The 24,865-nt window shown below is 42.1% G+C and overlaps 2 protein-coding genes and 1 pseudogene across 10 annotated transcripts in view; 2 read left to right on the forward strand and 1 right to left on the reverse strand.

Annotated features, from left to right (window-relative positions):
* The window catches only part of LOC103234683 (galectin-9-like), a 132,164-nt gene that overhangs the window by 55,764 nt on the left and 51,535 nt on the right, over positions 1 to 24,865 (reverse strand). The gene's annotated exons all lie outside the window — the stretch shown is intronic.
* On the forward strand, positions 1,098 to 2,549 carry LOC140711860 (small ribosomal subunit protein uS14-like; annotated as a pseudogene).
* On the forward strand, positions 9,959 to 15,623 carry LOC103234684 (galactoside-binding soluble lectin 13). The gene is made up of 4 exons (XM_007996794.3): positions 9,959 to 10,492; positions 12,519 to 12,595; positions 13,097 to 13,307; positions 15,133 to 15,623. Exons 1-4 carry the CDS (start codon positions 10,409 to 10,411, stop codon positions 15,256 to 15,258), a joined length of 498 nt encoding a protein of 165 aa, XP_007994985.2. The 5' UTR covers positions 9,959 to 10,408; the 3' UTR covers positions 15,259 to 15,623.

Below are 24,865 nucleotides of genomic sequence, written 5' to 3' on the forward strand. Positions count from 1 at the left end.
TCTGATGGTAGTTTGTATTACTGTGGGATGAGTGACGATATCCCCTTTATCATTTTTTATTGTGTCTATTTGATTCTTCTCTCTTTTCTTCTTTATCAGTCTGGCTAGCAGTCTATCTATTTTGGTAATCTTTTCAAAAAACCACCTTCTGGATTCACTGTTTTTTTGAAGGTTTTTCATGCCTCTATCTTTTTCAGTTTTGCTCTGATCTTAGTTATTTCTTGCCTTCTTCTAGCGTGTGAATTTGTTTGCTCTTGCTTCTTTAGTTCTTTTAATTGTGATGTTAGTGTGTCGATTTTAGACTTTTCCACTTTTTTGTGGGCATTTAGTGCTATAAATTTCCCTCTAAACACTGCTTTAGCTGTGTCCCAGAGATCCTGGTACATTGTGTCTTTGTTCTCATTGGTTTCAAAGAACTTATTTATCTCTGCCTTAATTTCATCATTTACCCAGTAGTCATATACTTTTACATTTTAAAATGCCCAAACAACTCCCATTGGATTGTTTGCAATAGAAAAGATAAATGCTTGAGTAGACAGATGTCCTACTCTCCATGATGTTATTATTTGCATGCCTATATCATATTTTATGTACCCCATTAATGTATACCCCTACTATGTACCCACAAAAATTAAAAACAAATGACAAACAAGAGACCAATACACACAAGAAAACATATGCCACCTCATGGGTCGTTAGGGAAATGGAAGTCAAAACCACTGTGAGATACCGCTTCATACTCATTAGGATGGCTGTTACATTAAAAAAATGAAAACTAACAAGTGTGAGGATATGAATAAATGGGAACCCTTGAACATTGCTGTTTGGAGTGTAAGATGGTGTGGCTGCTGTGGAATATATTATGCAGTTCCTCAAAAACATTACTCAACATAATATACATCTCTTTGGTAACTGGGATCAATTTTTTTTCTATAAATGGTTTAAATTCACTGATGATAAAACTGAAGGGAAAAGTGAAGTAAGAGGGAGAAGAAAGCAAAGGAGGAAGGGAATTCTAATTCACTCCATCTTTAAATTCTAATACAGGTTTTAAGGATGCTTCCCTTCATCATGAAAAGAGAACTTGAGGAGGAGTCCTGAGTCTTCCATCTCAGATGAAGAGGACTTCATTATGACTGAAGTCCAATCACCTGTACCTGCACCTGTCCTCACACAGTCTGTAACTAAGGAACACACAAATCAAGAACTAGACTTAAGAACCTCAACTTTCTCCCTGAATCTGCAGGAGAAAGAGTGTCTCTGAAAATTTTGATTCCCATGGACACTCAATGAAAAGAAAAGGGTGCAGCTAGAGCCCAGACGTGTGAGATGCAGACGGGAACAGCCCTCACCTGGCACAGCGAAGGAGACCAGTGTGGGATCAGGGGAACACAAGGGTTTTCTCTACCTTCCTCCATGAGTCCTGCTTAGGATCAGGACTGGTGTTCCCCCAGAACCTCTATAGGCAAAGGGAAGGGTTATATTTCATTGCCAACGATTTCTACAAGAATCCTCACTAATTTTACCATTGTACAAATTAAGAAAATGTACACTTTCTTGGCAGATTATGCAGAGTGAAGAGAAGGCTTAATGAGAGGCATGGATGCTGGACTTCACAATCCCTCATCCTCACTCCATCATTCTTATCTGTGCATTTCCCTGGTGACCCCTTCCTCCCCCTGGTACCTCACTCACTGTCATTTCTGCTGCATCACAGACACAGGCTTGCAGACAGGTGTGGTTGTGACTGCGTCTGTTTCTGACACCTTACCCCTTTTTACCCTTTGGGGAATCCTTGCTGAGAGTCTTGGCCTCTTGAGTAGCTGAAGGCAATACACTTACAGGAACAGGCTCAGACAGAAGTCTAGCATCTTATCATCCAATCAGGATCTGGTGTCCATGAGGTGACTACAAATTATCAGGTGCACTTTCTCTCAACATAAGCACTAAAGGAATACATTATCTGCCCTATAAAATTAAACATACAAGACTAAAACAGATACAGGAAAATGCAGTGAACACACTTATTTTAGAGGGGCAAAAGATAATAAACAGCACACTGAAAGCAAGATGGGTCACCAACAGCTCTACTGGAGCCACCCACAAAAATTCAGCCAGGGTTCTCACTCTTGTTGCATCTGCTCAAACCAGCATGGCCTTATCTGAAAATATTGCCTCGATATGTGCTGCTTCTATTTCCATAAGTACTTAAAGGATATAGGTTTCATTAGGTTAGACTAAGGGATCTTCCTTCAATTTATAAGCAAGACATTCACTCAGTGAAAGAAACCATGCTAGCTCTTTGTCCATGAATAAAAATTAAAACAAAGAAACCAACTCTAAAAAACAAAACAAAACAAAACAAAACAAAACAAAACAAAAAAACAGGCAGCCATCACTGGTCCATATCATTGGTGAAACCAACAAGACCCCCATTTTCATCTTCTCTGAAGAAGTTTCTCTGCCACAGTTGGCCCTACCTTCTACTCTCAGTGTCTTAGAGCTCCCACCAAGATGGCACAATGAACACCCTTTTCCTGCCAAAAGAGCTGTTGTCATCTATTTCATGACACAAATAGAGAACCATTTAGGAGAAGATAAACAACATATTATCTAAAAGCCAAACAATGCAGATTGAAGAGGGTCTCAACTTTGTCTGCAGGGCCCATCTAAGGCATAATTTTGATCATCCTCATTCTCTCTTCCCATGTTCCTTGCCACAGTTTATTCAACTCCAACCTTACTCATGGGTATGCCTCCCGTTTTGCCCTCCTTTAACCTAACATCCAGATACCTTGACGTGTCAATGAACAGTAAATAACACTTTCATGCCTCTCTTTCTTGTTTCTTTCCTGTATGAACTGAAATTCCCTCCACTCTCACTGGAGAGTCTCAGGTTCTTGTTAGATACCCTCTCCTCCTTATATCATCCCTCTCACAGTTTTGATCACTTCTCTGTTTTGATGATGGATCATAGGCTCCCTCATCAGCATGGAAATCATTTTTGGGGGAATTAGACAATTCTTGCTCTGAGTGGATAAAGACAATCTTGGAACCCATGACTTTCTGACCAGAACATGAGTTTGATTTCATATCTACATGTTCCTGGATGATGCCCACTGTATTTGAATAACCTGCAGTGTCCTACATGCTGTCCCTGCTAGACAAACACACAGTGACTGCCTTTTCTTAACTGATATTCACCAGCTCAGTTCAGTTCATGTAGGCCATGTGTTACACTCATCTTTATACCAGTTTCTACCCTGTGCTCATGGTGGCCAAGAGAGAAGTCTCAGATGAAAAGGGAAGACATAGAGTCCAGGAACCAATGTTCAACAAACGATTTCTGATTTGCCTCTGGGGACCTACTCAACATCTTTTTCATACGCATAAACCCAAATTCATGGTCTTCTCCCAGCAAATACAACAGTGGTCAGAACACAGTATTTCTGGACTCTAAAGCTTTGCCTTCTGAAATGTCTGTAGGGCTTTTCAGCTTTTGCTGAAAGCCCCCAAAGAATAAATCTACTCTGATAATGTTGTCCTTGATGCCCAAGTCCCCTAAAGCTGTTGCCTCTGTGGTGCTGTCCATGGTAGTGAGCACTGGTGCTTCTGGGCCTGTATTTGCAAGTGAGGGGCCAAAAAGAAAGAATTAAGAGAGAAATTTTTTGTTCTGTTTTGTTTTGTGTTTGATAAATCACAGCTCAAAATATGTATGATGAATGGAGCAGGAATTAAATTTGGATTTTAAGACCTCAATGTCTGCAGTGCCCTCTCTCACCCCTCCTATTCAACATAGGTCGGAAGTCCTGGCCAGAGCAATCAGGCAAGAGAAAGAAAAGAAAGAAAAGAAAAGAAAAGAAAAGAAGAAAAGAAAAGAAAAGAAAAGAAAAGAGAGAAAGGAAGAAAGGAAGGAAGGAAGGAAGGAAGGAAGGAAGGAAGGAAGGAAGAAAGAGAGCAAGAGAGAGCAAGAAATTAAAAGAAAGAGCATCCAAACAGAAAGAGAGGTCAGACCATCCCTGTTTGCAGACATGATTCCATATCTAGAAAACCTCATAGTCTCCACCCAAATGATCCTTAAGCTGGTAAACAACTTTAGCAAAGTTTCAGGATACAAAATCAATGTGCAAAAATCACTAGAACTCCTATATACCAATAATGCCTAAGCATATGGCCAAATCAGAAATGCAATTCCATTCACAATTGCCATAAAAAGAATGAAATACCTAGGAATACAGCTAACCAGTGGGTGAAAGATCGTTACAAAGAGAATTACAAAACACTGCCTAAAAAAACATAGATGATGCAAACAAATGGAAAAACATTCCATGCTCATGAATAGCAAGAATCATTATCATTAAAACAGCCATACTGCCCAAAGAAATATACATATTCAGTGCTACTCCTGTTGAACTACAAATGACATTTCTCACAGAATTAGAAAATACAAAACTATTTTAAAATGCACATGGAACGAAGAATGAGTTGATTAACAAAGACATTCTAAACAAAGAGAACAAAGCTAGAAGCATCACTTTACCCAACTTAAAAGTATACTACAGGGCCACCATAACCGAACAGTATGGTACTGGTACAAAAACAGACACAGAGACAAGTGGGACAGAATAGAGAGCCCAGAAATAAGGTCACACACCTACAACCATGTGATCTTTAACAAAGCTGACCAAACAAGCAAAGGAAAATGTACTTTCTAGTCAAGAAATGGTTTTGGGATAACTGGGTAGCCATATGCAGATGATTGAAACTGAATCCCTTCCTTGCATTATGTAGAAAAATCAATTCAAGAGGGGTTTGAAGACTTAAATGTAAAACCCAAAACTATAAAAACCCTGGAAGACTACCTAGGCCAGAGGAGTGCAGACTATGGGGGTGACGTTTCCTCAGGTGGGGTCTGCACAGTGACCACCAGCTTCTGCCTCCCAGCCTCAAGTCTCTTCCTGTCCCTCATCACAGTCTGTCCTTCCCATTGTAGGACAGGAGGATGGGCAGATCCTGGCTTGCTATCAAGGAACATTGCAGGCCCTGGTTTCAAGGACTGGATCACCCAAACAAGGAAGGAACAGGTATAGCCTCAGTTAAGACACAGCTTACCGTGCATAGTAATAAGAAAAATGGCTAGGTCCACCGGCTCATGCCTCTAATCTCACCACTTTGGGAAGCCAAGATGGGAGGATAACTTGAGGCCAAAAGTTTGAGATAAGCCTGAGCATTATAGTGAGACCCTGTCAAAAACTTTAAATATCAGATGGGCACAGTGTTGGGCACTATCATCCCAGCTACTTAGGAGGCAGAGTGGGGAGGATCCCGCAGCCCAGGAGTTCAAGGCTTGAGTGAGCTATGATTGCACCACTGTACATCCACCTGGATGACAGACCAAGACCCAGTCTCAAAAAAACGCAAAAATCAGCTACTGGTAGTCATTGTAGAAATCAATCACTGCCTTCAGTTATGTCCCTGGCCCAAACTGTCCATGTGTGCAACTACTGGGGCTGTGCTGTCAGCAATGTGTGCCCCTTCTAGGAAGGACGTTCATTGTCCGTGATGATTGTGATGCATGTCATCCACACACTGGTGTTTCCTGTTCTTTTATCATTTCCCTCTGTCTTTCAACAAGTATTGTTTCTCACTGGATTGAATTTCTAAATTCTTACATCCTCACATCTTGTTTGTGCAGTTTCCGAGTGAAAATGAATGCAGTTTAGAGTTCCATGGAGACTTTCCCTTTCTTTTAGGTCACCCCAACAGACCCTACACATGGCAGGGATTAAGGTAAAAGTTTTACATATATTAACTCATCTATTACTGAGAACATCCTACAAAATAAACATTGCTGATAATTCTTCTTGTCCTAGGAAAACTGAGGCAGGGAGAGTTCAAGTGATAAATCTAAAATGGCACTGCTAGTAAGAGGCAAAATGAAGACTGGAATTCAGGCATCCTGTCTCCTGAACCCTTGCCCTTACCTATGGGTTCTCCATTTCTTCAGGAATACAGGGCCCTGACTGTGGTAGGATGAAGGTAGGGAAGCTTCAGAGTCTGTCCTTTGATCTCTCAGATATATCTGTTACAGGAGGTGCCACTTTCACAGCTGTGTCCTTAACTATTGGTTCTTATATCACAATTAGAGGGACACGAGTCCTCCCTTTCATGTGAATTCTCCATGGTCCAAGAGTGGGGTGGAGAAGAAGGGAGAATATTTGCTCAAGGGGTGACCTCATGTGTGAGTGATATGGAAACGTCTAGTTGACAAGATGGAGGCACGATGCATGCGCAGGTCCTGGAGACCCTCCAGCTCCAGGCAAGAAACCTACAGTGGCTGCACTGTGGGCTAGTAATTTCAGAGCCTGCTATTGGTCTATTCAGGGAGTCAGCTTCTTCCTGGTTTAGTCTTGGGAGAGTGTAAGTGTCCAGGAAATTATCCATTTCTTCTAGATTTTCTAGTTTATTTGCGTAGAGGTGTTTATAGTATTCTCTGATGGTAGTTTGTATTTCTGTGGGGTCAGTGGTGATATCCCCTTTATCATTTCAGCTCACATGGGTCATCTGTTACACTCATTTTTATCTCAGATAATACCTTTTGCTCATGGTGGGCAGGACGAAATCTCAGATACAAAGAGATGACATAGAGTTCAGGGACCAATGTTCGACCAAAAATTTTTGAATTGCCTCTGGAGACCTACTCAACATCATTTTCATACTCCTCAACCAAAATTCCTGATCTTCTCCCAGCAAATACGGCATTGCTCAAAACACAGAAAGTCATTATTGGACTCTAAAGCCTTTGTTCTCAAAGGCATTTAGGCTTTTTAGTTTTTGTTGAAGCCTCCTACAGAATAAATCTACTCGGTGATAATATTGTCCTTGGTGCCCAAGTCCCTCAAAGCTGTGGCCCCTGTGGCGCTGTCCGCGGTGCTGAACATTGGTGCATTAGGCCCTGTATTTCCAAGTGAGGGGCCAATACGACAGAGTAAGAGAGGAATTTAGTTTGGTTTTATTTTGTATTTGATAGACAACAGACAAAATCTCCATGATGAATAAAGCAGAAATTAAACTAGGATTTTCTTTTTCTTTTTCTTTTTTTTTTTTTTTTTTGAGACGGAGTCTCGCTCTGTCGCCCAGGCTGGTGGAGTGCAGTGGCCAGATCTCAGCTCACTGCAAGCTCTGCCTCCCGGGTTTATGCCATTCTCCTGCCTCAGACTCCTGAGTAGCTGGGACTACAGGCGCCCACAACCGGCTAGTTTTTTGTATTTTTTTAGTAGAGACGGGGTTTCACTGTGTTAGCCAGGATGGTCTCGATCTCCTGACCTCGTGATCCACCCGTCTCAGCCTCTCAAAGTGCTGGGATTACAGGCTTGAGCCACTGCGCCCGGCCAAACTAGGGTTTTCAAACCACAATTTCTTCAGTGCCCTCTCTCCTCACTTCTGTTTAACATAATATTGGAAGGCCTGACCAGAGCAATCACGCAAGAGAGAGGAAGAAAGGGTGTCTAAATACAAAGAAAGGTCAAACCATCCCTGCTTGCAGATGTCATGATTGTATATCTAGAAAACTCCATACTCTTTACCCAAAAGATCCTTAAGCTGATAAACAACTTTAACAAAGTTTCAGGATACAAAATCAATATGCAAAAATCACTAGAACTCCTATATGCTAACAACAGTGACAGGTAGGGACAAATCAGGAATGCAATTCCATTCAAATTTGCCTTAAAAAAATACCTAAAAATACAGCTAATCAGGGAGGTAAAAGATCATTTACAATGAGAATTACAAAACACTGCTCAAGGAAACCAGAGATGACACAAAGATAGAAAAACATTCCATGTTTCTGGATAAGAAAAATCAGTATCATTAAAACAGTCATAGTGCCCAAAGAAATATACAGATGCAACGCTATTTGTATCAAACTACGAATGACATTCTTCACAGAATTAGAGGAAATACCATTTTAAAATTCACACGGAATCAAAAAAAAAAAAAAAAAAAAAGCCAAATAACTGAGGCAATTCTAAGCAAAAAGAACAAAACTGGAGGCATCAAATTACCCAACTTCAAAATGTACTACAAGGCTACAGTAACCAAAACAGCATGGTATTGGTATGAAAACAGACACACAGACCAATGGAACAGATTGGAGAGCCCGAAATAAGGCTACACACCTACAACCATCTGATCTTTGACAAAGCTGACCAAACAAGCAATGGAAAAAGGACTCCCTATCCAAGAAATGGTGCTGGGAGAACTGGCTAGCCATATACAGAAGACTGAAACTGGACCCCTGCTTTACACCATATACAAAAGATGGATTAAAGATTTAAATGTAAAACCCAAAACTATAAACACCCTGGAAGACAACCTAGACAATACCATGCAGGACATAGGCATGAGCAAAGATTTCATGATGAAGATGTCAAAGGCAGTTAGGAGAAAAGCAAAAATTGACAAACAGAATCTAATTAAACTAAAGAGCTTCACACAGTGAAGGAAATTATGAAGAGAGTAAACAGACAGCCTAAAGAATGGAAGAAAATATTTTTGAACTATGTATCTGAAGAAGGTCTAATATCTGAGCATCTATAAGAAATGTCAACAACTTTACAAGAAAGAAACAAACAAACCCATAAAAAAGTGGGTAAAGAACTCAACACAGTGGCTCATGCCTGTAATCCCAGAACTTCAGGCAACCAAGGTTGGTGGATCACTTGAGTCCAGGAATTGAGAACAGGCCGGGTAACATGGCAAAAACCTATCTCTACTAAAAATAGAAAAAAATTAGCCTAGCATGGCGACATGCACCTGTAGTCCCAGCTACTCAGGACTGAGCTGAGAAAAATCACCTGAGCCTAGGAGCTAGAGGTTACAGTGAGCCAAGATGGTGCCACATCACTCCAGCCTGAGCGTCAGAGTGAGACCTGTTTTAAAACAAAAAAGGTGAGCAAAGGACAAGAAGAGACACTTTTCAAAAGTAAACATACAGGTGGCCAAAAAGCATATAAAAAAGCTCAATATCACTGAACATTAGAGGAATGCAAATCAAAACCACAATGAGATACCATCTCACACGAGTCAGAATGGCTGTTGTTAAAAAATCAAAAAAGAACAGATGCTGGCAAGGTTGTGGAGAAAAGGGAGAACTCAAACATTGTTGGTGGCAGGGTAAATTAGTTAACCCATTGTGGAAAGCAGTGTGGTGATTCCTCAAAGAGCTAACAATAGAACTACCGTTCAACCCAGCAATCCCATCACTGGGTGTATACCCAGAAGAATAGAAATCATTCTGCCATAAAGACATAGGCACATGCATGTTCACTGCAACACTATGAACAACAGCAAAGACACGGAATGAACCCAAATGCCAATCAACAACAGACTGGATACAGAAAATGTGGTACATGTACACAATGGAATACTATGCGGTCCTAAAAAAGAATGATATTATGTCTTTTGCAGGAACATAGATGGAGCTGGAGGCCATTATTGTTAGCAAACTAATGCAGGAACAGGAAACCAAATACTGCATGTTCTCACTTATCAGTGTGAACTAGATGATGAGACTCATGGACACCAAGAGGGAAATAACATACACTGGGGCCTACCTGAGAGTGGAGGGTGAAAGATGGGACAGAAGCAAAAAAAATAACTCTTGAGTACTACACTTAGTACCCACGTGAAGAAATCATATGTACCACAAACTCCATGACACGACTTTACCTGCATATGTACCCCTGAACCTAAAATAAAAGGAAAGAAAAATCAAACAAAAGCCACAATCTCACCTTCCTCCCACAATCTGCAGGAGAAACAGTGTCTCTGAAACTTTTATTCACACGAACACCAAGAGAAAGGGAAGGTATAGCTAGAGTCCAGGTGTGTGACAGTCAGGTAAGAGTGGCCCTCACCTGGCAGAGCCAAGCAGCCTAGTGTGGAATAGGTTCGTGCAAGAAATTTATCTACTTCTCTCCACAGAGTCAGTGCTCTACCAGAACATTCAAAAGCAGACAGAATCATTACCTTCTAGAGCAAATGTATTTCCCCAAAATCTCCAACTTTTCTTTTAGCCATTGTACAAATTGGGAAAATGTACACCTTCTGGGTATATTCTGCATAGGTGAGAAAAGACTTGAGAGGCATAAAGGCTGGGCTTTACAACCACTACCCATCACTCCATCATCCTTATCTATGCATTTCCCTCATAACCCAACCCACAGCCTGGTACCTCCCCCACTGTCATTTCCGCTGCATTACAGATACAGACCCGCAAATAGCTGTGTTGTGACTGAGTTTCTTCTTGACACCTAAACCTTTCTCAAGTTGCAAGGAAAGCTTGCTGGGAGGAGCTTGGAATCTGGAATGAAGCCAGAGGGCAAGGCTGAAGTGAGTCATTTAAATGCTGCAACTCAGAGATTCACTCAGAAGACTGGACTCAATTCTGAAGGTCGCCCAGAAGGAGAGAACAATGTCCTCTTTACCTGTGAGTTGAAAAGGCACAGCCTTCAAAAATTTCGTGTCACAGAAACCAAGAAAGAAATGGGAGATTTTCTCAGAAGAAAATATGAGCATTTCTACTGTGAATGCTTTACTCAGAGTTAATGATGTGTGGAATAGAAACCCTGAGGCTATGCTATCTGAGATGCTTGTGGGGCTTCGGGTGTGGACCCTGGACCAGTGTGACCCTCTATGAGCGTGAGGTGATGTCTGATGAGAGTAAACTCTGCTGAGATGATGTGACTTTAAGTGGGAGGTGGATGACCCCCCAGGATGAGCACGTGTGTGAATGGAGAGTAAGGGAGTGAGTGGGCTTTGTTTCCTGTCTATGATGTGAATATGTGTGTGAGCACAGCCAGACCAGCGCATGAGCATCGTTATGTGCATGTGAGGAGGTGTGTGTGACTCAGTGAGTGGCATGGCTCTGTGTGACTGTGTGTGTGTGTGTGTGTGTGTGTGTGCTGGGATGTGACTGTGTTGAAGTAGGATCATGCATGTGGCTTTCTGCACACGTGAATGTTTCTCCCCACACAGCAGCACCTCTGGTGTGAATCCCAGATGGCTTAACTGGTGGGGATCTTGGGGATTGTGAGTTACCAAGGACTTGTTTCAGGTCACTTATGAGAGCAGAATGTATGGTCAGTAGATGTCTCTTCCCAGTAAGAGTGGGGAAGAGGAATGCAGACTATGAGGGCGATGGTTTCTCAGGTGGGGTCTGCACAGAGTGACCACTGTTCTTGTCTTCCAGGCTCAGCTTACCTGTCCCCAGCCCATCCAGTTCTTCCCATTGTGAGACAGCAGGGTGTGCAGATACTGGTTTGATAGGAAAGGACATTAGAGGCCATGGTTTCAGAGACTGAATCACGTAAAGTATCCACTGTAAGCTCTATCTGAACTGAGACTAAACTTGTTCTCCACCCGTGAAAGAACAAGTTAAGTCTCAGTTCAGAAGGAGCTTATGGCGGATATTAATCAACCAAGCAGCTGGGTTCACTGGCTCATGGCCATCATCCCACCAATTTTGGAGGCAAAGATGAGAGGATAACTTGAGGCCCGAAGTTTGAGACCTGTTTGGGCATCATAGTGAGACCCTTTCTTTAAAAAACTTTAAATATTCGACTGGCAGAGTGGCAGGCACCTTTCTCCCCAGCTATTCAAGAGGGGGCAGATGTGTGAGGATCACTGCAGCCCAGGAGTTTGAGGTTTCAGTGAACCATGATTGCACCCCTGCATGTCAGCTTGGGCGACAGAGCAAGAACCTATCTCAAAAGTACAGAAAAATCATCTCAACCACTTGTAGTCGTCGTAGAAATCATTCCCTCCAGTTACATCCCTGACCCATAGGCTTCATTTGTGCAAGTACTGGGGCCGTGCTATCAGCAATGTGTGCCCCTTCTGGGAAGGACATCCATTTCCCTTGATGATTGCGATGCATTTGCCTCCCACACCCAAGGGTTTCCTGTTCTTTCATCATTTCTCTCTTTCAACAAGTGTTGTTTCCCACTGGAGTGAATGTTTACATTCTTACATTTACAAGTCCTATTTTAATTTTCAGAGTTGAGAATGAAGGCAGGTCAGTGTTTCAGGAGGACTCCCCTGTTCTGTTAGGTCACCCCTAAGAGGCCCTACACATGACAGGGATTAGGATAACACTTTTACATGTATTAACTCTCTATTACAGAAAACATCCTACAAAGTAGAAATTCCTGATCATTCTCCTTGTCCTAGGGAAAATGGGGATGGAAGAGTTCAAGTAACAAATCTAAGATTGCACTGCTAGTAAAAGGCAGAATGATGACCGGAATCCAGGCATCCTGGCTCCTGAACCCTTACTCTTACCTATGGGTCCACCATATCTTCAGGAATATGGGGCCCTGACCATGGTAGGCTGAAAGGGGAGAGTCCACAGAGCCTCCCTTTGATCTCTAACCTCCTGCACTATGGGAATATGTTACAGGAGGGGAGGCTGCACCTGACCCTGCACCTCTCACTTACTCTCAATACTCTGGCAGGTGCCATACAAACTGCCTGTGTCTTTGTCTGTTGGTTCCTGCGTAATAATCAAAGGGACACCGATCGACTCTTTTATGTGAGTACTCCATGGTCCAATGGAGGGGTTGGAGAAGAAGGGAGAATATTTGCTGAGGGCTTGACTTTATGTGTGGGTGATGTGGAAATGTCCAGTTGGCAGGATGGAAGCCCCATGCAGGTGCCGGTCCTTGGAGTCCCTCCAGCACCAGGCATGAGACCTGCAGCAACTGCATGTGAGCCAGCCACGGAGCCTAGGGAAGGAGGACACTCAGTGGGTTGGGGCCGTGGCTCTTTATCAAGGGGCATCGAATTTTCAGGGAATAAACAAGTCATAGGCCAAGGTCAGTGGCTGTGACTCAGTTTTCATCTGGGGATGAGGAGCACAGAATCTCCCTGCTGCGGGCACGAGGAGCTGACGCATCCCCACAGGGACCTGGCCATCAGCATTATCAGGGAGACATTTTCCCTGGGTAAATGGGGGAAGGGATTTGTGTGTGTGTCTAGTGTGTGTCTGCACAAGGGAGGGACCTGCCCAACATTCTGCATGCTTTGCCCTCAGCAACGACCCACAGCTGCAGGTGGATTTCTACACTGACATGGATGAGGACTCAGATATTGCCTTCTGTTTCCGAGTGCACTTTGGCAATCACGTGGTCATGAACAGGCGTGAGTTTGGGATATGGATGTTGGAGGAGACAACAGACTACGTGCCCTTTGAGGATGGCAAACAATTTGAGCTGTGCATCTATGTGCATTACAATGAGTACGAGGTGAGCATCCCAGGAGTTCCCAGCACCCAGGCTTTGTGGGTTCCCAAAACAGGAGGCAGCTCTCATTGACCTTGCCTCAGCAGTCCCTCGGGGTCCATCTCTCATAACTACTCCTGCCCCTGGTTTTCATCACAGAACACCCCCTGCTTGCAGTGCCATCCTCAGCTCTATCCCAAATCTGACCAATGTCAAGGTCAGCTCACCTGACATTTCCCCCAAAGTTGAGAATCTCCTCTGTCTTTTCACATAGTGCTCATTTCTACTTATGCCATTATTTAAATTTTCATTTAGTTGAGTGAATACAATATACTTCAGGAAAAAAAAGGTTTAAAAAAAAAGTTGTTTTAATCAGTCAAAAATTAAGTCTTCGTCTCATTTTGGGGCCCGAATTCTACTCATAGGAAAAACATTATCAGAGCTCTGCTTTCGTTCAAAGAGGGTGTTTTGTTTGTTTGTTTGTTTTTGTTTGTTTGTTTTCTTAAGACAGAGTCTCATTTTGTCATCCAGGTTGGAGTGCAGTGGCATGATCTCAGCTCACTGCAACCTCCACCTCCAGGATCCAAACAATAATCTTGCCTCAGCCTCCCTAGTAGCTGGGACTACAGGTGCGTGCCAGCACACCTGGCTAAGTTTTATATTTTTAGGGGAGACGGGGGTTCACCACTTTGGCCAGGCTTGTCTTGAACTCCCAACCTCAAGTTATCTGCCCAACTCGGCCTCTCAATATACTGGGATTACAGGCTTAAGCCACTGTGCCTAGCCCTTCAGAGGAAATTTTTTGCTTATGGAAGCATATAGATACGTCTATGATTTCATTTGTTTTTAAGCAAATCCTGGTATAAGTTGCTCTACACATTACGCTTCAGGAACTAAGTTGATTTGTTGCCAAAGAATATATCTCGAAGACATTGTCAATCTATGATGCTGCTTCAGATTTTAAAGACTGCATAATATTGCATTAAAAAGTTTACCCAAAATTGTTGAACCTGGCCCTTTGGGGGGCATTAAATTTCTTTCCAGTATTTTGCTCTCACAAATGACGCTGTATTAAGTTTTCTAATCAATTCTTTTGTCATTACCAACCTCCCAATACTTTTACTAGAAGATAATTACAAAAAAATGAAAATACTGGCTTTAAAAATGTATGCATTTCAAATTTGAAAAATTAATACTAATAAGGTGACTTTCTCCATAGCCTCAATATAAAGAATATATCCATACTTTCTGGCTTTCTCTAACGAGTAGGCCAAAACATTCACATCTTATTCAGATTCAAGCGAGGGATCTTTTCCTATGCTTAGAAGTTGTTGAAGGTAATATCCTGTTTTACAAGAACTGTTCTCCTTTCATTCTATAAGAACACTGGGTTTACTTCTTTGCCACTAACACTTCGGATATAGGTTACTCCAAAGAGAAACTGTGCCATCAGTAGTGAAAAGCAATCACAGTTCATGGAACTGAAAAGTATGCATTCAATGAACATGGCCTAGCACCAACCCTGTGGCAGGTGCTGTGTGAGATGCAGGGTCTCAAGTTCCTGAGACACAGTTCCTGGCAACGGGTAACTTCCAGGTTAGAAGGGAGGCTGAGTAAGCAAAGACTTTGTGACACAGAGTATAGAACTTCACTAGAGGAATGAGTGGAAACATTAGAAATAAAATCAGCTACTGTCTCAAATAGGCACAAAATGTCATCTGTAAACAGAAGTGTATCTAATACGTTAACTTGTATAACTAGCGGTTTTCTTGGGGAATGTTATTGGTACTAGGGCAGAGTGGAGAGGAGGCTGAAAACTTGTCTTTCTGATGCATTCTTCCTCTTAAAGGTAAAGGTAAATGGTGAATACATTTACGCCTTTGTCCATCGAATCCCACCATCATATGTGAAGATGATTCAAGTGTGCAGAGATGTCTCCCTGGACTCAGTGCTTGTCAGCAATGGATGGAGATGATTACACTCCTCATTGTTGAGGAAACCCTCTTTCTACCTGACCATGGGATTCCCAGAGCCTGCTAACAGAATAATTCCTCCTCACAATTTCCCCTCCACTTGGTCATTAAAACAGCACGAAAACTCACATGATTTGGTTCTTGCTTTAAGAGGGGGAAAGAGGAAGTGGTCATCCCCAAGGGGGACCAGGGCATTCTATGGGAGGCATCAGGAAATCAAAGGGGATAAACCTTCCTGTTGCAAAGGGAGTGAGTGACAAGGTCCCTGGAATGTCTGACAAGACATTAGAAACAGCATCCTTCTATAGCATGTAGTTGACGTCAGACAGTCTAAACTAAAACACTTACCCAATCTCAAATGACTCATGGCACTTACATGCTAGGTAGCTGTTTACAGCCACACAGGTGTACGTGGTGACTTTGGGGGAAATCTGTAACTTGAGGAAAATTATGTGAAATTTCTTAATTTTTTCCATTGTTCTCAGGATGCTTACTGTGTATGAACACTGTGCCTGGCTTTGCGTGGGCTGCTACAAAGGAACTGGAAAAAAAAAAAGATGACAAGTTTTGCATGCGAAGTTTTCAACCCAAGTAATAGTTTAGAGAATCACTGGAGCCCAGTGATTTCCCTTAAAGAATCCCAGTTATTCTTATTTTCAAATATTTGAAGATTGTTTCACTTTATGTGTGGAGAATCCAGGGGTTTCTCTTTGGAAATAAACAGTCATGATTTGAGATCAGAGAACATATAGATTATTATTGGAATAGACACAAATCATGTACATTGATACAGTGAGCAGACCCTTATTTGCTGCTTTTCCAGCGACGAATTGCAGCACAGCAAACCTCACAACACATATTGCTAAAAGCAATCATTTATTTTTATCTCTCCCAGCTTTACAGGTTTACTGAACTTAAGTGAGTGGTAGATCATGTGACGGGAGTCACGTTTTCTGCGAGATCTTTGAGGCTGGGATTTCAGAGGATGCTTCACTCATGTCCAACTCAACACCAGGACTGGGTGAACACCTAGAAGCTGGTGAGCTATCTCCTTCACTACCTCACCTTCCCATTCATGACACTGATTTCCTTAAATCATTAGAGTCTCATGGTTCTGGGACTTAACAAATGGTGACTGGCTTTCACCAAAGAAAGCCTTCCAAAAGGCTCATGGAGAAGGTGTATGGCATCATAGGACCTACCTTTGAATGGCAGACGGTATCACTTCTATGGCTTTACATTGATCAATATGAGTCAAACAGACAGCCCTAATTAGAAGGAGAGGACTCCACAAGCTGTGGTTATTGTGACTGTAGTCATGAGGGGCCATCCTTGGCAACTAGTTCCACTCACAACTACTTCCTGCATACCAAAAACACTAACCCTGTAAGAAATCTCTGAAGGCATTACAATTATAAAAACAGGCTCAGAGTAAAGTGCAATATCTTATCTGATCAGGATGTGGTGTCTATGATGTGACTACAAATTATCACTTGCAATCTCCCACAACATGTGCACCAAAGGGACACAAAATCTGCTTTATACAAATCAAAGAAGACTGAAAGAGACAGGAAAAATGCAATGAACACATATATTTTAGAGGGGCAAAATAAAATAGACAGCAATCCATATTTTTACTGAAACCAACCAGACACCTATTTTCATTTTCTCTGGGAATGTTCCTCTGTAGCACTTGTCCTCACCCTCCATTCTCAGCTTCTGGAGTTCCTACCAAGATGGTAGAATGACAGCCCTTTTCCCACTACAAGAGCTGTGATTATCTACTTCATAGCATGTATGAAAAACCACTTACAAGAAGAGAAACAATATATCACCTAAATATCAATGAAACCAGAATGAAGAGAGTCCCACCAAATAGCCTCTTTGTTTGCAAGAACCATCTCAGGTGTCATTTTGTTCATTATTTTCTCTCCCCATGTTCATTGCAACAGTTTCTGCAACTCCAACCTCTCTCATGGGTATGCCTCTCTCCTCACCCCTCATTTAACCTAACATCCAGATACTTCGAGGTGCCAACGCACAGTGAATGACACTCTTCATGCCTCTCTTCCTTGTTTCATTCCAGGATGGAATAAAATTCCCTGCCCTCTCACTGGAAATTCTTGTGTTCTGATGAGGTACACTCTCCTCCTTACACCTTCCCTGTCCCAGTCTTGATCACTTCTCTTTTTGATAATGGATCATAGACCCTATCACCAGCATGGAATTCATTTCTTGTGGAATTATGCAGTTTGTGCTCTGAGTGGATGAAACCTATCCTGGAACCCCTGGCTTCCTGAGCAGAAAATGACTTGGAGTTTATATCTACTTGCTGCTTGCCTGGCATCCGTTTTATCTGAATAACCAACAGAGTCCTAAATTCCAGCCCTGTTAGGCAAACACACAGTGACTGCCCTTTCTTGAATGATATTCACCAGCTCAGTGCACTTCCTATGGGCCATTCATTATATTCATTTTTTTTCAGCTACTACTCTGTGCTCATGGTAGCCACGAATGATATCTCAGATACAAAGAGATGACATAGAGTCCAGGGCCAACGTTCAACTAACAATTTTTGAATTGCCTCTGGAAACCTATTCAACATCTTTCTTCATCCTGCTCAATCCAAATTCATGATCTTCTCCCAGCAAATAGGGCATTGCTCAAGAAGGAAAAAGCTATTTCTGAACTCTAAAGCCTCCTCATCTCAAAGATCTGTTGGTTTTCCCAGTTATTGCTGAAACTCCCAAAGAATAAATATACTCTGTGATAATATTGCCCTTGATGTCCAATTCCCACAGCATTGCTATTCCTCTGGGATGCCATCTGTGATGCTACTAAACATTGGTGTATGTGGGCCTCTATTTGCAAGTGAGGGGCCAAGAAGTTGGAATAAAAGAGAAATTTAAAATTTTTCCCCAATTTATTTTTACTATTTTTATTTTAAGTTCAAGTGTACATGTGCAGGTTTGTTATATAGGTAAATCACTTGTCATGGGTGTTAGTTGTACAGATTATTTCATCACCCAGGTACTAAACAAAGTACCCAATAGTTATTTTTTCTGCTCTTCTCTCTTTTCCCACCCTCCACTCTCAAGTAGACCCCTGTTTGTGTTGTTCCCTTCTTTGTGTTTATGAGTTCTCATCATTTAGCTCCCACTTATAAGTGAGAACATACAGTATTTTTTTTCTGGCCCTGCATTAGTTTGCTAAGGATAATGGCCTCTAGCCCCACCTATGTTCCCGCAAAAGACATGACCTTGTTCTTTTTATGGCTGCATGGTATTCCATGGTGTATATGTACCATATTTTCTGTATTTAGTCAGTCATTAATGAACATTTAGGTTGATTCCACGTCTTTGCTATTGTGAACAGTGCTGCAGTGAACACTCGTGTGCATGTGTCTTTATGGTAGAATAATTTGTATTCTAATAGTTATATGTATTTTTGTTTCAATAATTTGTGGGATCCAGGTGGTTTTTGATTACATGGTTACATTCTTTGGTGGTGATTTTTGAGACTTTGCTGCACCCATCACCTAAGCAGTGTACACCGTACCCAATATGTAACATTTTATCTGTCACCCCTCCCACCCTTCCTTCGAGTCTCCAAAGTTCATTATATCATTTTAATGCCTTTGCATCCTCATGGTTTAGCTCCCACTTATGAATGAGAACATACAGCATCTGAGTTTTTATTCCTGAGTTGCTTTACTTAGAATAATGACCTCCAGTTGTATCCAACTTGCTGCAATGGCCATTATTTCATTCTGCTTTATAGTTGAGTAGTGTTCCCTGGTGCATATTTACCACATGTTCTTTCTCCACTTATTGATCCATGAGTGTATATACATATACACATACACACATATATACACACACACATAATATACACATATATACACACATGTATATGTGTATATACATATATACACACGTATATATACACATATAAATCCTATAGATAGATAGATAGATATCTCACAGTTTCTTTATCCACTCATTGATTGATGGGCATTTGTATTGGTTCCATGATTTTGCTACTATAAATTGTGCCCCAATAAACATGCGTGTGCAAGGATCCCGTTTGAATATTGACTTCTTTTCCTCTGGGTAGATACCCAGTAGTGGGATTGCTGGATCAAATTGTAGATCAAATTGAACTACTTTTAGTTCTTTAAAGAATCTCCACACTGTTTTCCATAGCAACTATACTTATTTACATTCCCACCATCAGTATAGAAGTGTTCCCTCATCACTGCATCCATGCCAACATCTACTGTTTTTTGTTTGTTTGGTTGGTTGGTTGGTTGGTGGGTGGGTGGGTTGATTGGTTGGTTGTTTATTATGACCATTCTTGCAGTAGTGAGGTGATATCGCATTGTGGTTTTGATTTGCATTTCCATAATGATTAGTGATGCTGAGCATTTTTTCATGTGTTGTTTGGCCATTTGTATATCTTCTCTTGAGAATTCTCTATTCATGTCTTTAGCCCATTTGTCAATGGGATTGTTTGGGTTTTTTTCCTGCTGATTTGTTTGAGTTCTTTGTATATTCTGGATATTAGTCTTTTGTCGAGGCATAGTTTGTAAGTTTTTTTTTCCCACTCTGTGAGTGGTCTGTTTATTCTGCTGATCATTTCTTTTACTGTACAGAAGATTTTTAGTTTAGTTAGGTCTCATTTATTTATTTTTGTTGCATTTGCTTTTGGGTTCTTAGTCATGAATTCTTTGCCTAAGCCAATGTCTAGAAGAGTTTTTCAAATGTTATCTTCTTGAATTCGAATGGTTCCATGTCTTAGATTTAAGTCTTTGATCCACCTTGAGTTGATTTTTTAATAAGATGAGATGAGAATCCAGTTTCATTCTTATACATGTGGCTTGTCAGTGTTCCCAGCACCATTCACCATGGTGTTCCTCCCCCACTGATATGGTTTGGATCTGTGTCCCCTCCCAAATATCACATCAAATTGCAATCCCCAATGTTGGAGGAGGGACAGTGAAGTCCAGGCTGAGGAGGTCTCAGGTGGAGATAAAGAACTTATTGGAAGTTGGAATAAGGGTCACTCTCACCATGCTTTAGCAAAGAGACTGGTAGCATTTTACCCCTGCTCTATAGATCTGTGGAACTTCAAACTTGAGAGAGGTGATTAAGGGTATCTGACAGAAGACATTTCTAAGCAGCAAAGCATTCAAAAGTAGCCTGGCAGCTTCTAACATTTTACGGTCATACACAGGAGAAAAGAGATGATCTGAAACTAGAACTTACATTTAAAAGGGGAGCAGAGCATAAAAGTTTGGAAAATTGTAGCAAGATCACATGGTAGAAAAGAAAAACTCATTTTCTGGGGAGGAATTTTCAAGTTTGCTCTAAACATTTGCGTAAATAAAGAACCAAAATAACAAAAGCCTTGAAGGCATTTGTTGATCTTCACAGAAGCCCCTCCCATCATAGACCCAGAGGCCTAGGAGGAAAGAATGGTTCTGTGGGCTGGACCCAGGGCCCTGCTGCCCTGCACAATCTTGGGACACTGCTCCCTGAGTGGCAACTGCTCCAGCTTCAGCCACGGCTAAAAGGGTGCCAAATATGTTTCAGGCTGCTACTTCAGAGGGTGCAGGCCAAAAGCCTTGAAAACTTCCATGAGTTTTTAAGCTTGTGGTGCACTGAAGGCAAGATCTGAGGCTTGGGAGTCTCTGCCTAAATTTCAGAGGATGTATGGAAATGCCTGGATGTCGAGGCACAAATCCACTGCAGCGGCAGAGACCTCATAAAGAACCTGTACTAGGGAAGTGCATAGGAGAAATATAGGGTTGAGCCCCCACACAAGACCACACTGGGGCACTGCCTAGTGGAGCTGTGAAGAGAGGACTACCATCCTCCAGACCCCAGAATGGTAGATCCACTGACAGCTCACACTATGTGCTGGGAAAAGCTGCAGGCAGTCAACGCTAGCCTGTGAAAGCACCCATGAGAGCTCTACCCGGCAAAGTCACATAGGCAGAGCTGTCCAAGGCCTTGGGAGACCACCCTTGGCATCAGTGTTGCCTGAATGTGAGATATGGACTCAAAAAAGATTATTTTTGAGCTCTAAGATTTAATGACTGCCCTGCTGGGTTTCAGACATGCAGGGGCTTGGAACCCCTTTGTTTTGGCAGACGTTTCCCTTTTGGAAAGAGAGTATTTACCCATTGCTTACACCTCTATTGTATCTTGGAAGTAATTACCTTGTTTTTTATTTACAGGCTCATAGGTTGAAGGGATTTGCATTGTCTCCGATGAGACTTTGGACTTTGGGCTTTTGAATGAATGCTGAAATGATTCAAGATGTTGGGGGACTGGGGGGGGGGGGGGTTCTAAGATGGCTGAATAGGAACAGCTCCAGGCTACAGCTCCCAGCATGAGCAACACAGAAGACAGGTGATTTCTGCATTTCCAACTGAGGTACCAGGTTCATCTCACTGGGATGTGTCAGACAATGGGTGCAGGACAGTGGGTTGCAGCCCACCAAGTGAGAGCCAAAGCAGGGTGAGGCATCACTTTACCTGGGAAGCACAAGGGGTAAGGGAATTCCCTTTCCTAGCCAAGGGAAACTGTGACACACAGCACCTAGAATATCAGGTCACTCTCACCCTAATACTGCGCTTTTCCAAGGGTCTTAACAAATGGCACACCAGGAGATTATATCCCGTGCCTGGCTCAGAGAGTCCCACGCCCACGGGGCCTACCTCATTGCTAGCACAACAGTCTGAGATCTAACTGCAAGGCGGTAGCAAGGCTGGGGGAGGGGCGTCCACCATGGCTGAGGCTTAAGTAGGTAAACAAAGCTGCCGGGAAGCTCGAACTGGGTGGATCCCACCACAGCTCAAGGAGGCCTGCCTGCCTCTGTAGACTCTACCTCTGGGAACAGGGCATAGCCAAACAAAAGGCAGCAGAAACCTCTGCAGATTTAAATGTCCCAGTCTGACAGCTTTGAAGAGAGTAGTTGTTCTCCCAGCACAGAGTTTGAGATCAGAGAATGGACAGACTGCCTCCTCAAGTGGATCCCTGAACCCTGAGTAGCCTAACCAGGAGGCACCACCCAGCAGGGGCAGACTGACACCTCACACGGTTGGGTACCCCTCTGAGATGAAGCTTCCAGAGGAACGATCAGGCAGCAACATTTGCTGTTCAGCAACATTCACTCTTTTGCAGCCTCCGCTGCTGATACCCAGGCAAACAGGGTCTGGAGTGGACCTCAAGCAAACTCCAACAGACCTGCAGCTGAGGGTCATGACTGTTGGAGGAAAACTAACAAACAGAAATGACATCCACACTAAAACCCCATCTGTACATCACCATCGTCAAAGACCAAAGGTAGATAAAGCCACAAAGATAGGGAAAAAACAGAGCAGAAAAGCTGAAAATTCTAAAAATCAAAGCACCTCTCCCCCTCCAAAGGAACACAGCTCCTCGCCAGCATCAGAACAAAGCTGAATGGGGAATGACTTTGATGAGTTGACAGAAGAAGGCTTCAGATGATCAAACTTCTCCGAGCCAAAGGAGGAAGTTCAAACCCAACACAAAGTAGCTAAGAACCTTGAAAAAAGATTAGATGATGGCTAACTAGAATGACCAATGTAAAGAAGTCCTTAAATGACCTGATAGAGCTGAAAACCATGGCAAAAGAACTACATGACAAATGCACAAGCTTCAGTAACCGATTCAATCAACTGGAAGAAAGGGTATCAGTGATTAAAGATCAAATGAATGAAATGAAGTAAGAAGAGAAGTTTGGAAAAAAAGAGAAAAAAGAAATGAATAAAGCCTCCAAGAAATATGGGACTATGTGAAAAGACTAAATCTGCATCTGACTGGTGTACATGAAAGTGATGGGGAGAATGGAACCAAGTTGGAAAATTCTCTTCAGGATATTATCCAGGAGAACATCCCCAGTGTAGCGAGGCAGGCCAGCATTCAAATTCAGAAAATACAGAGAACACCACAAAGATATTCCTCGAGAAGAGCAACTCCAAGACACATAATTGTCAGATTCACCAAAGCTGAAATGAAGGAAAAAAGGTTAAGAGCAGCCAGAGAGACAGCTCGGGTTACCCACAAAGGGAAGCCCATCAGACTAACAGCAGATCTCTTGGCAGAAACTCTACAAGCCCCAAGAGAGTGGAGGCCAATATTCAACATTCTTAAAGAAAAGAATTTTCAACCAAGAATTTCATATCCAGCCAAACTAAGCTTCATAAGTGAAGGAGAAATAAAATCCCTTACAGACAAGCAAATGCTGAGAGATTTTGTCACCACCAGGCCTGCCCTACCAGAGATCCTGAAGGAAGCACTAACCATGGAAAGGAACAACTGGTACCAGCCACTGCAAAAACATGCCAGATTGTAATGCCCATCGATGCTAGGAGTAAACTGCATCAACTAATGAGCAAAACAACCAGCTAACATCATAATGACAAGATCAAATTCATACATAACAATATTAACCTTAAATGTAAATGGGCTAAATGCTCCAATTAAAAGACACAAACAGGCAAATTGGATAAAGAGTCAAGACCCATCAGTCTGCTGTATTCAGGAGACCATCTCACGTGCAGAGACACACATAGGCTCAAAATAAAGGGATGGAGGAAGATCTATCAAGCAAATGGAAAACAAAAAAAAAAAGCAGGGGTTGCAATCCTAGTCTCTGATAAAACAGACTTTAAACCAACAAAGATCAAAAGAGACAAAGAAGGCCATTACATAATGGTAAAGAGATCAATTCAACAAGAAGAGCTGACTATCCTAAACATACATGCACCCAATACAGGGTGTGCCAGTTTTCAAAGGGAATGCTTCCAGTTTTTGCCCATTCAGTATGATATTGGCTGTGGGTTTGTCATAAATAGCTCTTATTATTTTGAGATATGTCCCATCAATACCTAGTTTATTGAGAGTTTTTAGCATGAAGCGTTGTTGAATTTTGTCAAAGACCTTTTCTGCATCTATTGAGATAATCATGTGGTTTTTGTCTTTGGTTCTGTTTATATGCTGGATTACATTTATTGATTTGCGTATGTTGAACCAGCCTTGCAACCCAGGGATGAAGCCAACTTGATCATGGTGGATAAGCTTTTTGATGGGCTGCTGGATTCAGTTTGCCAATATTTTATTGAGGATTTTTGCATTCATGTTCATGAGGGATATTGGTTTAAAATTCTCTTCTTTTTGTTGTTGTGTCTCTGCCAGGCTTTGGTATCAGGATGATGTTGGCCTCATAAAATGAATTAGGGAGCATTCCTTCTTTTTCTATTGATTGGAATGGTTTCAGAAGGAATGGTACCAGCTTCTCCTTGTACCTCTGGTAGAATTCAGCTGTGAATCCATCTGGTCCTGGACTTTTTTTGGTTGGTAGGCTATTAATTATTGCCTCAATTTCAGAACCTGTGATTGGTCTATTCAGGGATTCAACTTCTTCCTGGTTCAGTCTTGGGAAGATGTATGTGTCCAGGAATTTATCCATTTCTTCTAGATTTTCTAGTTTATTTGCATAGAGGTGTTTATAGTATCCTCTGATGGTAGTTTGTATTTCTGTGGGATCGGTGACGATATCCCCTTTATCATTTTTTAT

The sequence above is a fragment of the Chlorocebus sabaeus genome, chromosome 6 (assembly GCF_047675955.1).
Source record: "Chlorocebus sabaeus isolate Y175 chromosome 6, mChlSab1.0.hap1, whole genome shotgun sequence".
Lineage (NCBI taxonomy): Eukaryota > Metazoa > Chordata > Mammalia > Primates > Cercopithecidae > Chlorocebus > Chlorocebus sabaeus.

Bases quoted from the DNA above. Each gene is read 5' to 3' on its own strand.
- LOC103234684 (XM_007996794.3), top strand. From the start codon at position 10,409: ATGCTGCAACTCAGAGATTCACTCAGAAGACTGGACTCAATTCTGAAG. The intron at 10,493-12,518 runs GTGAGTTGAAAA...ATACTCTGGCAG, and splicing joins GAACAATGTCCTCTTTACCT to GTGCCATACAAACTGCCTGT. The intron at 13,308-15,132 runs GTGAGCATCCCA...TTCCTCTTAAAG, and splicing joins TGCATTACAATGAGTACGAG to GTAAAGGTAAATGGTGAATA.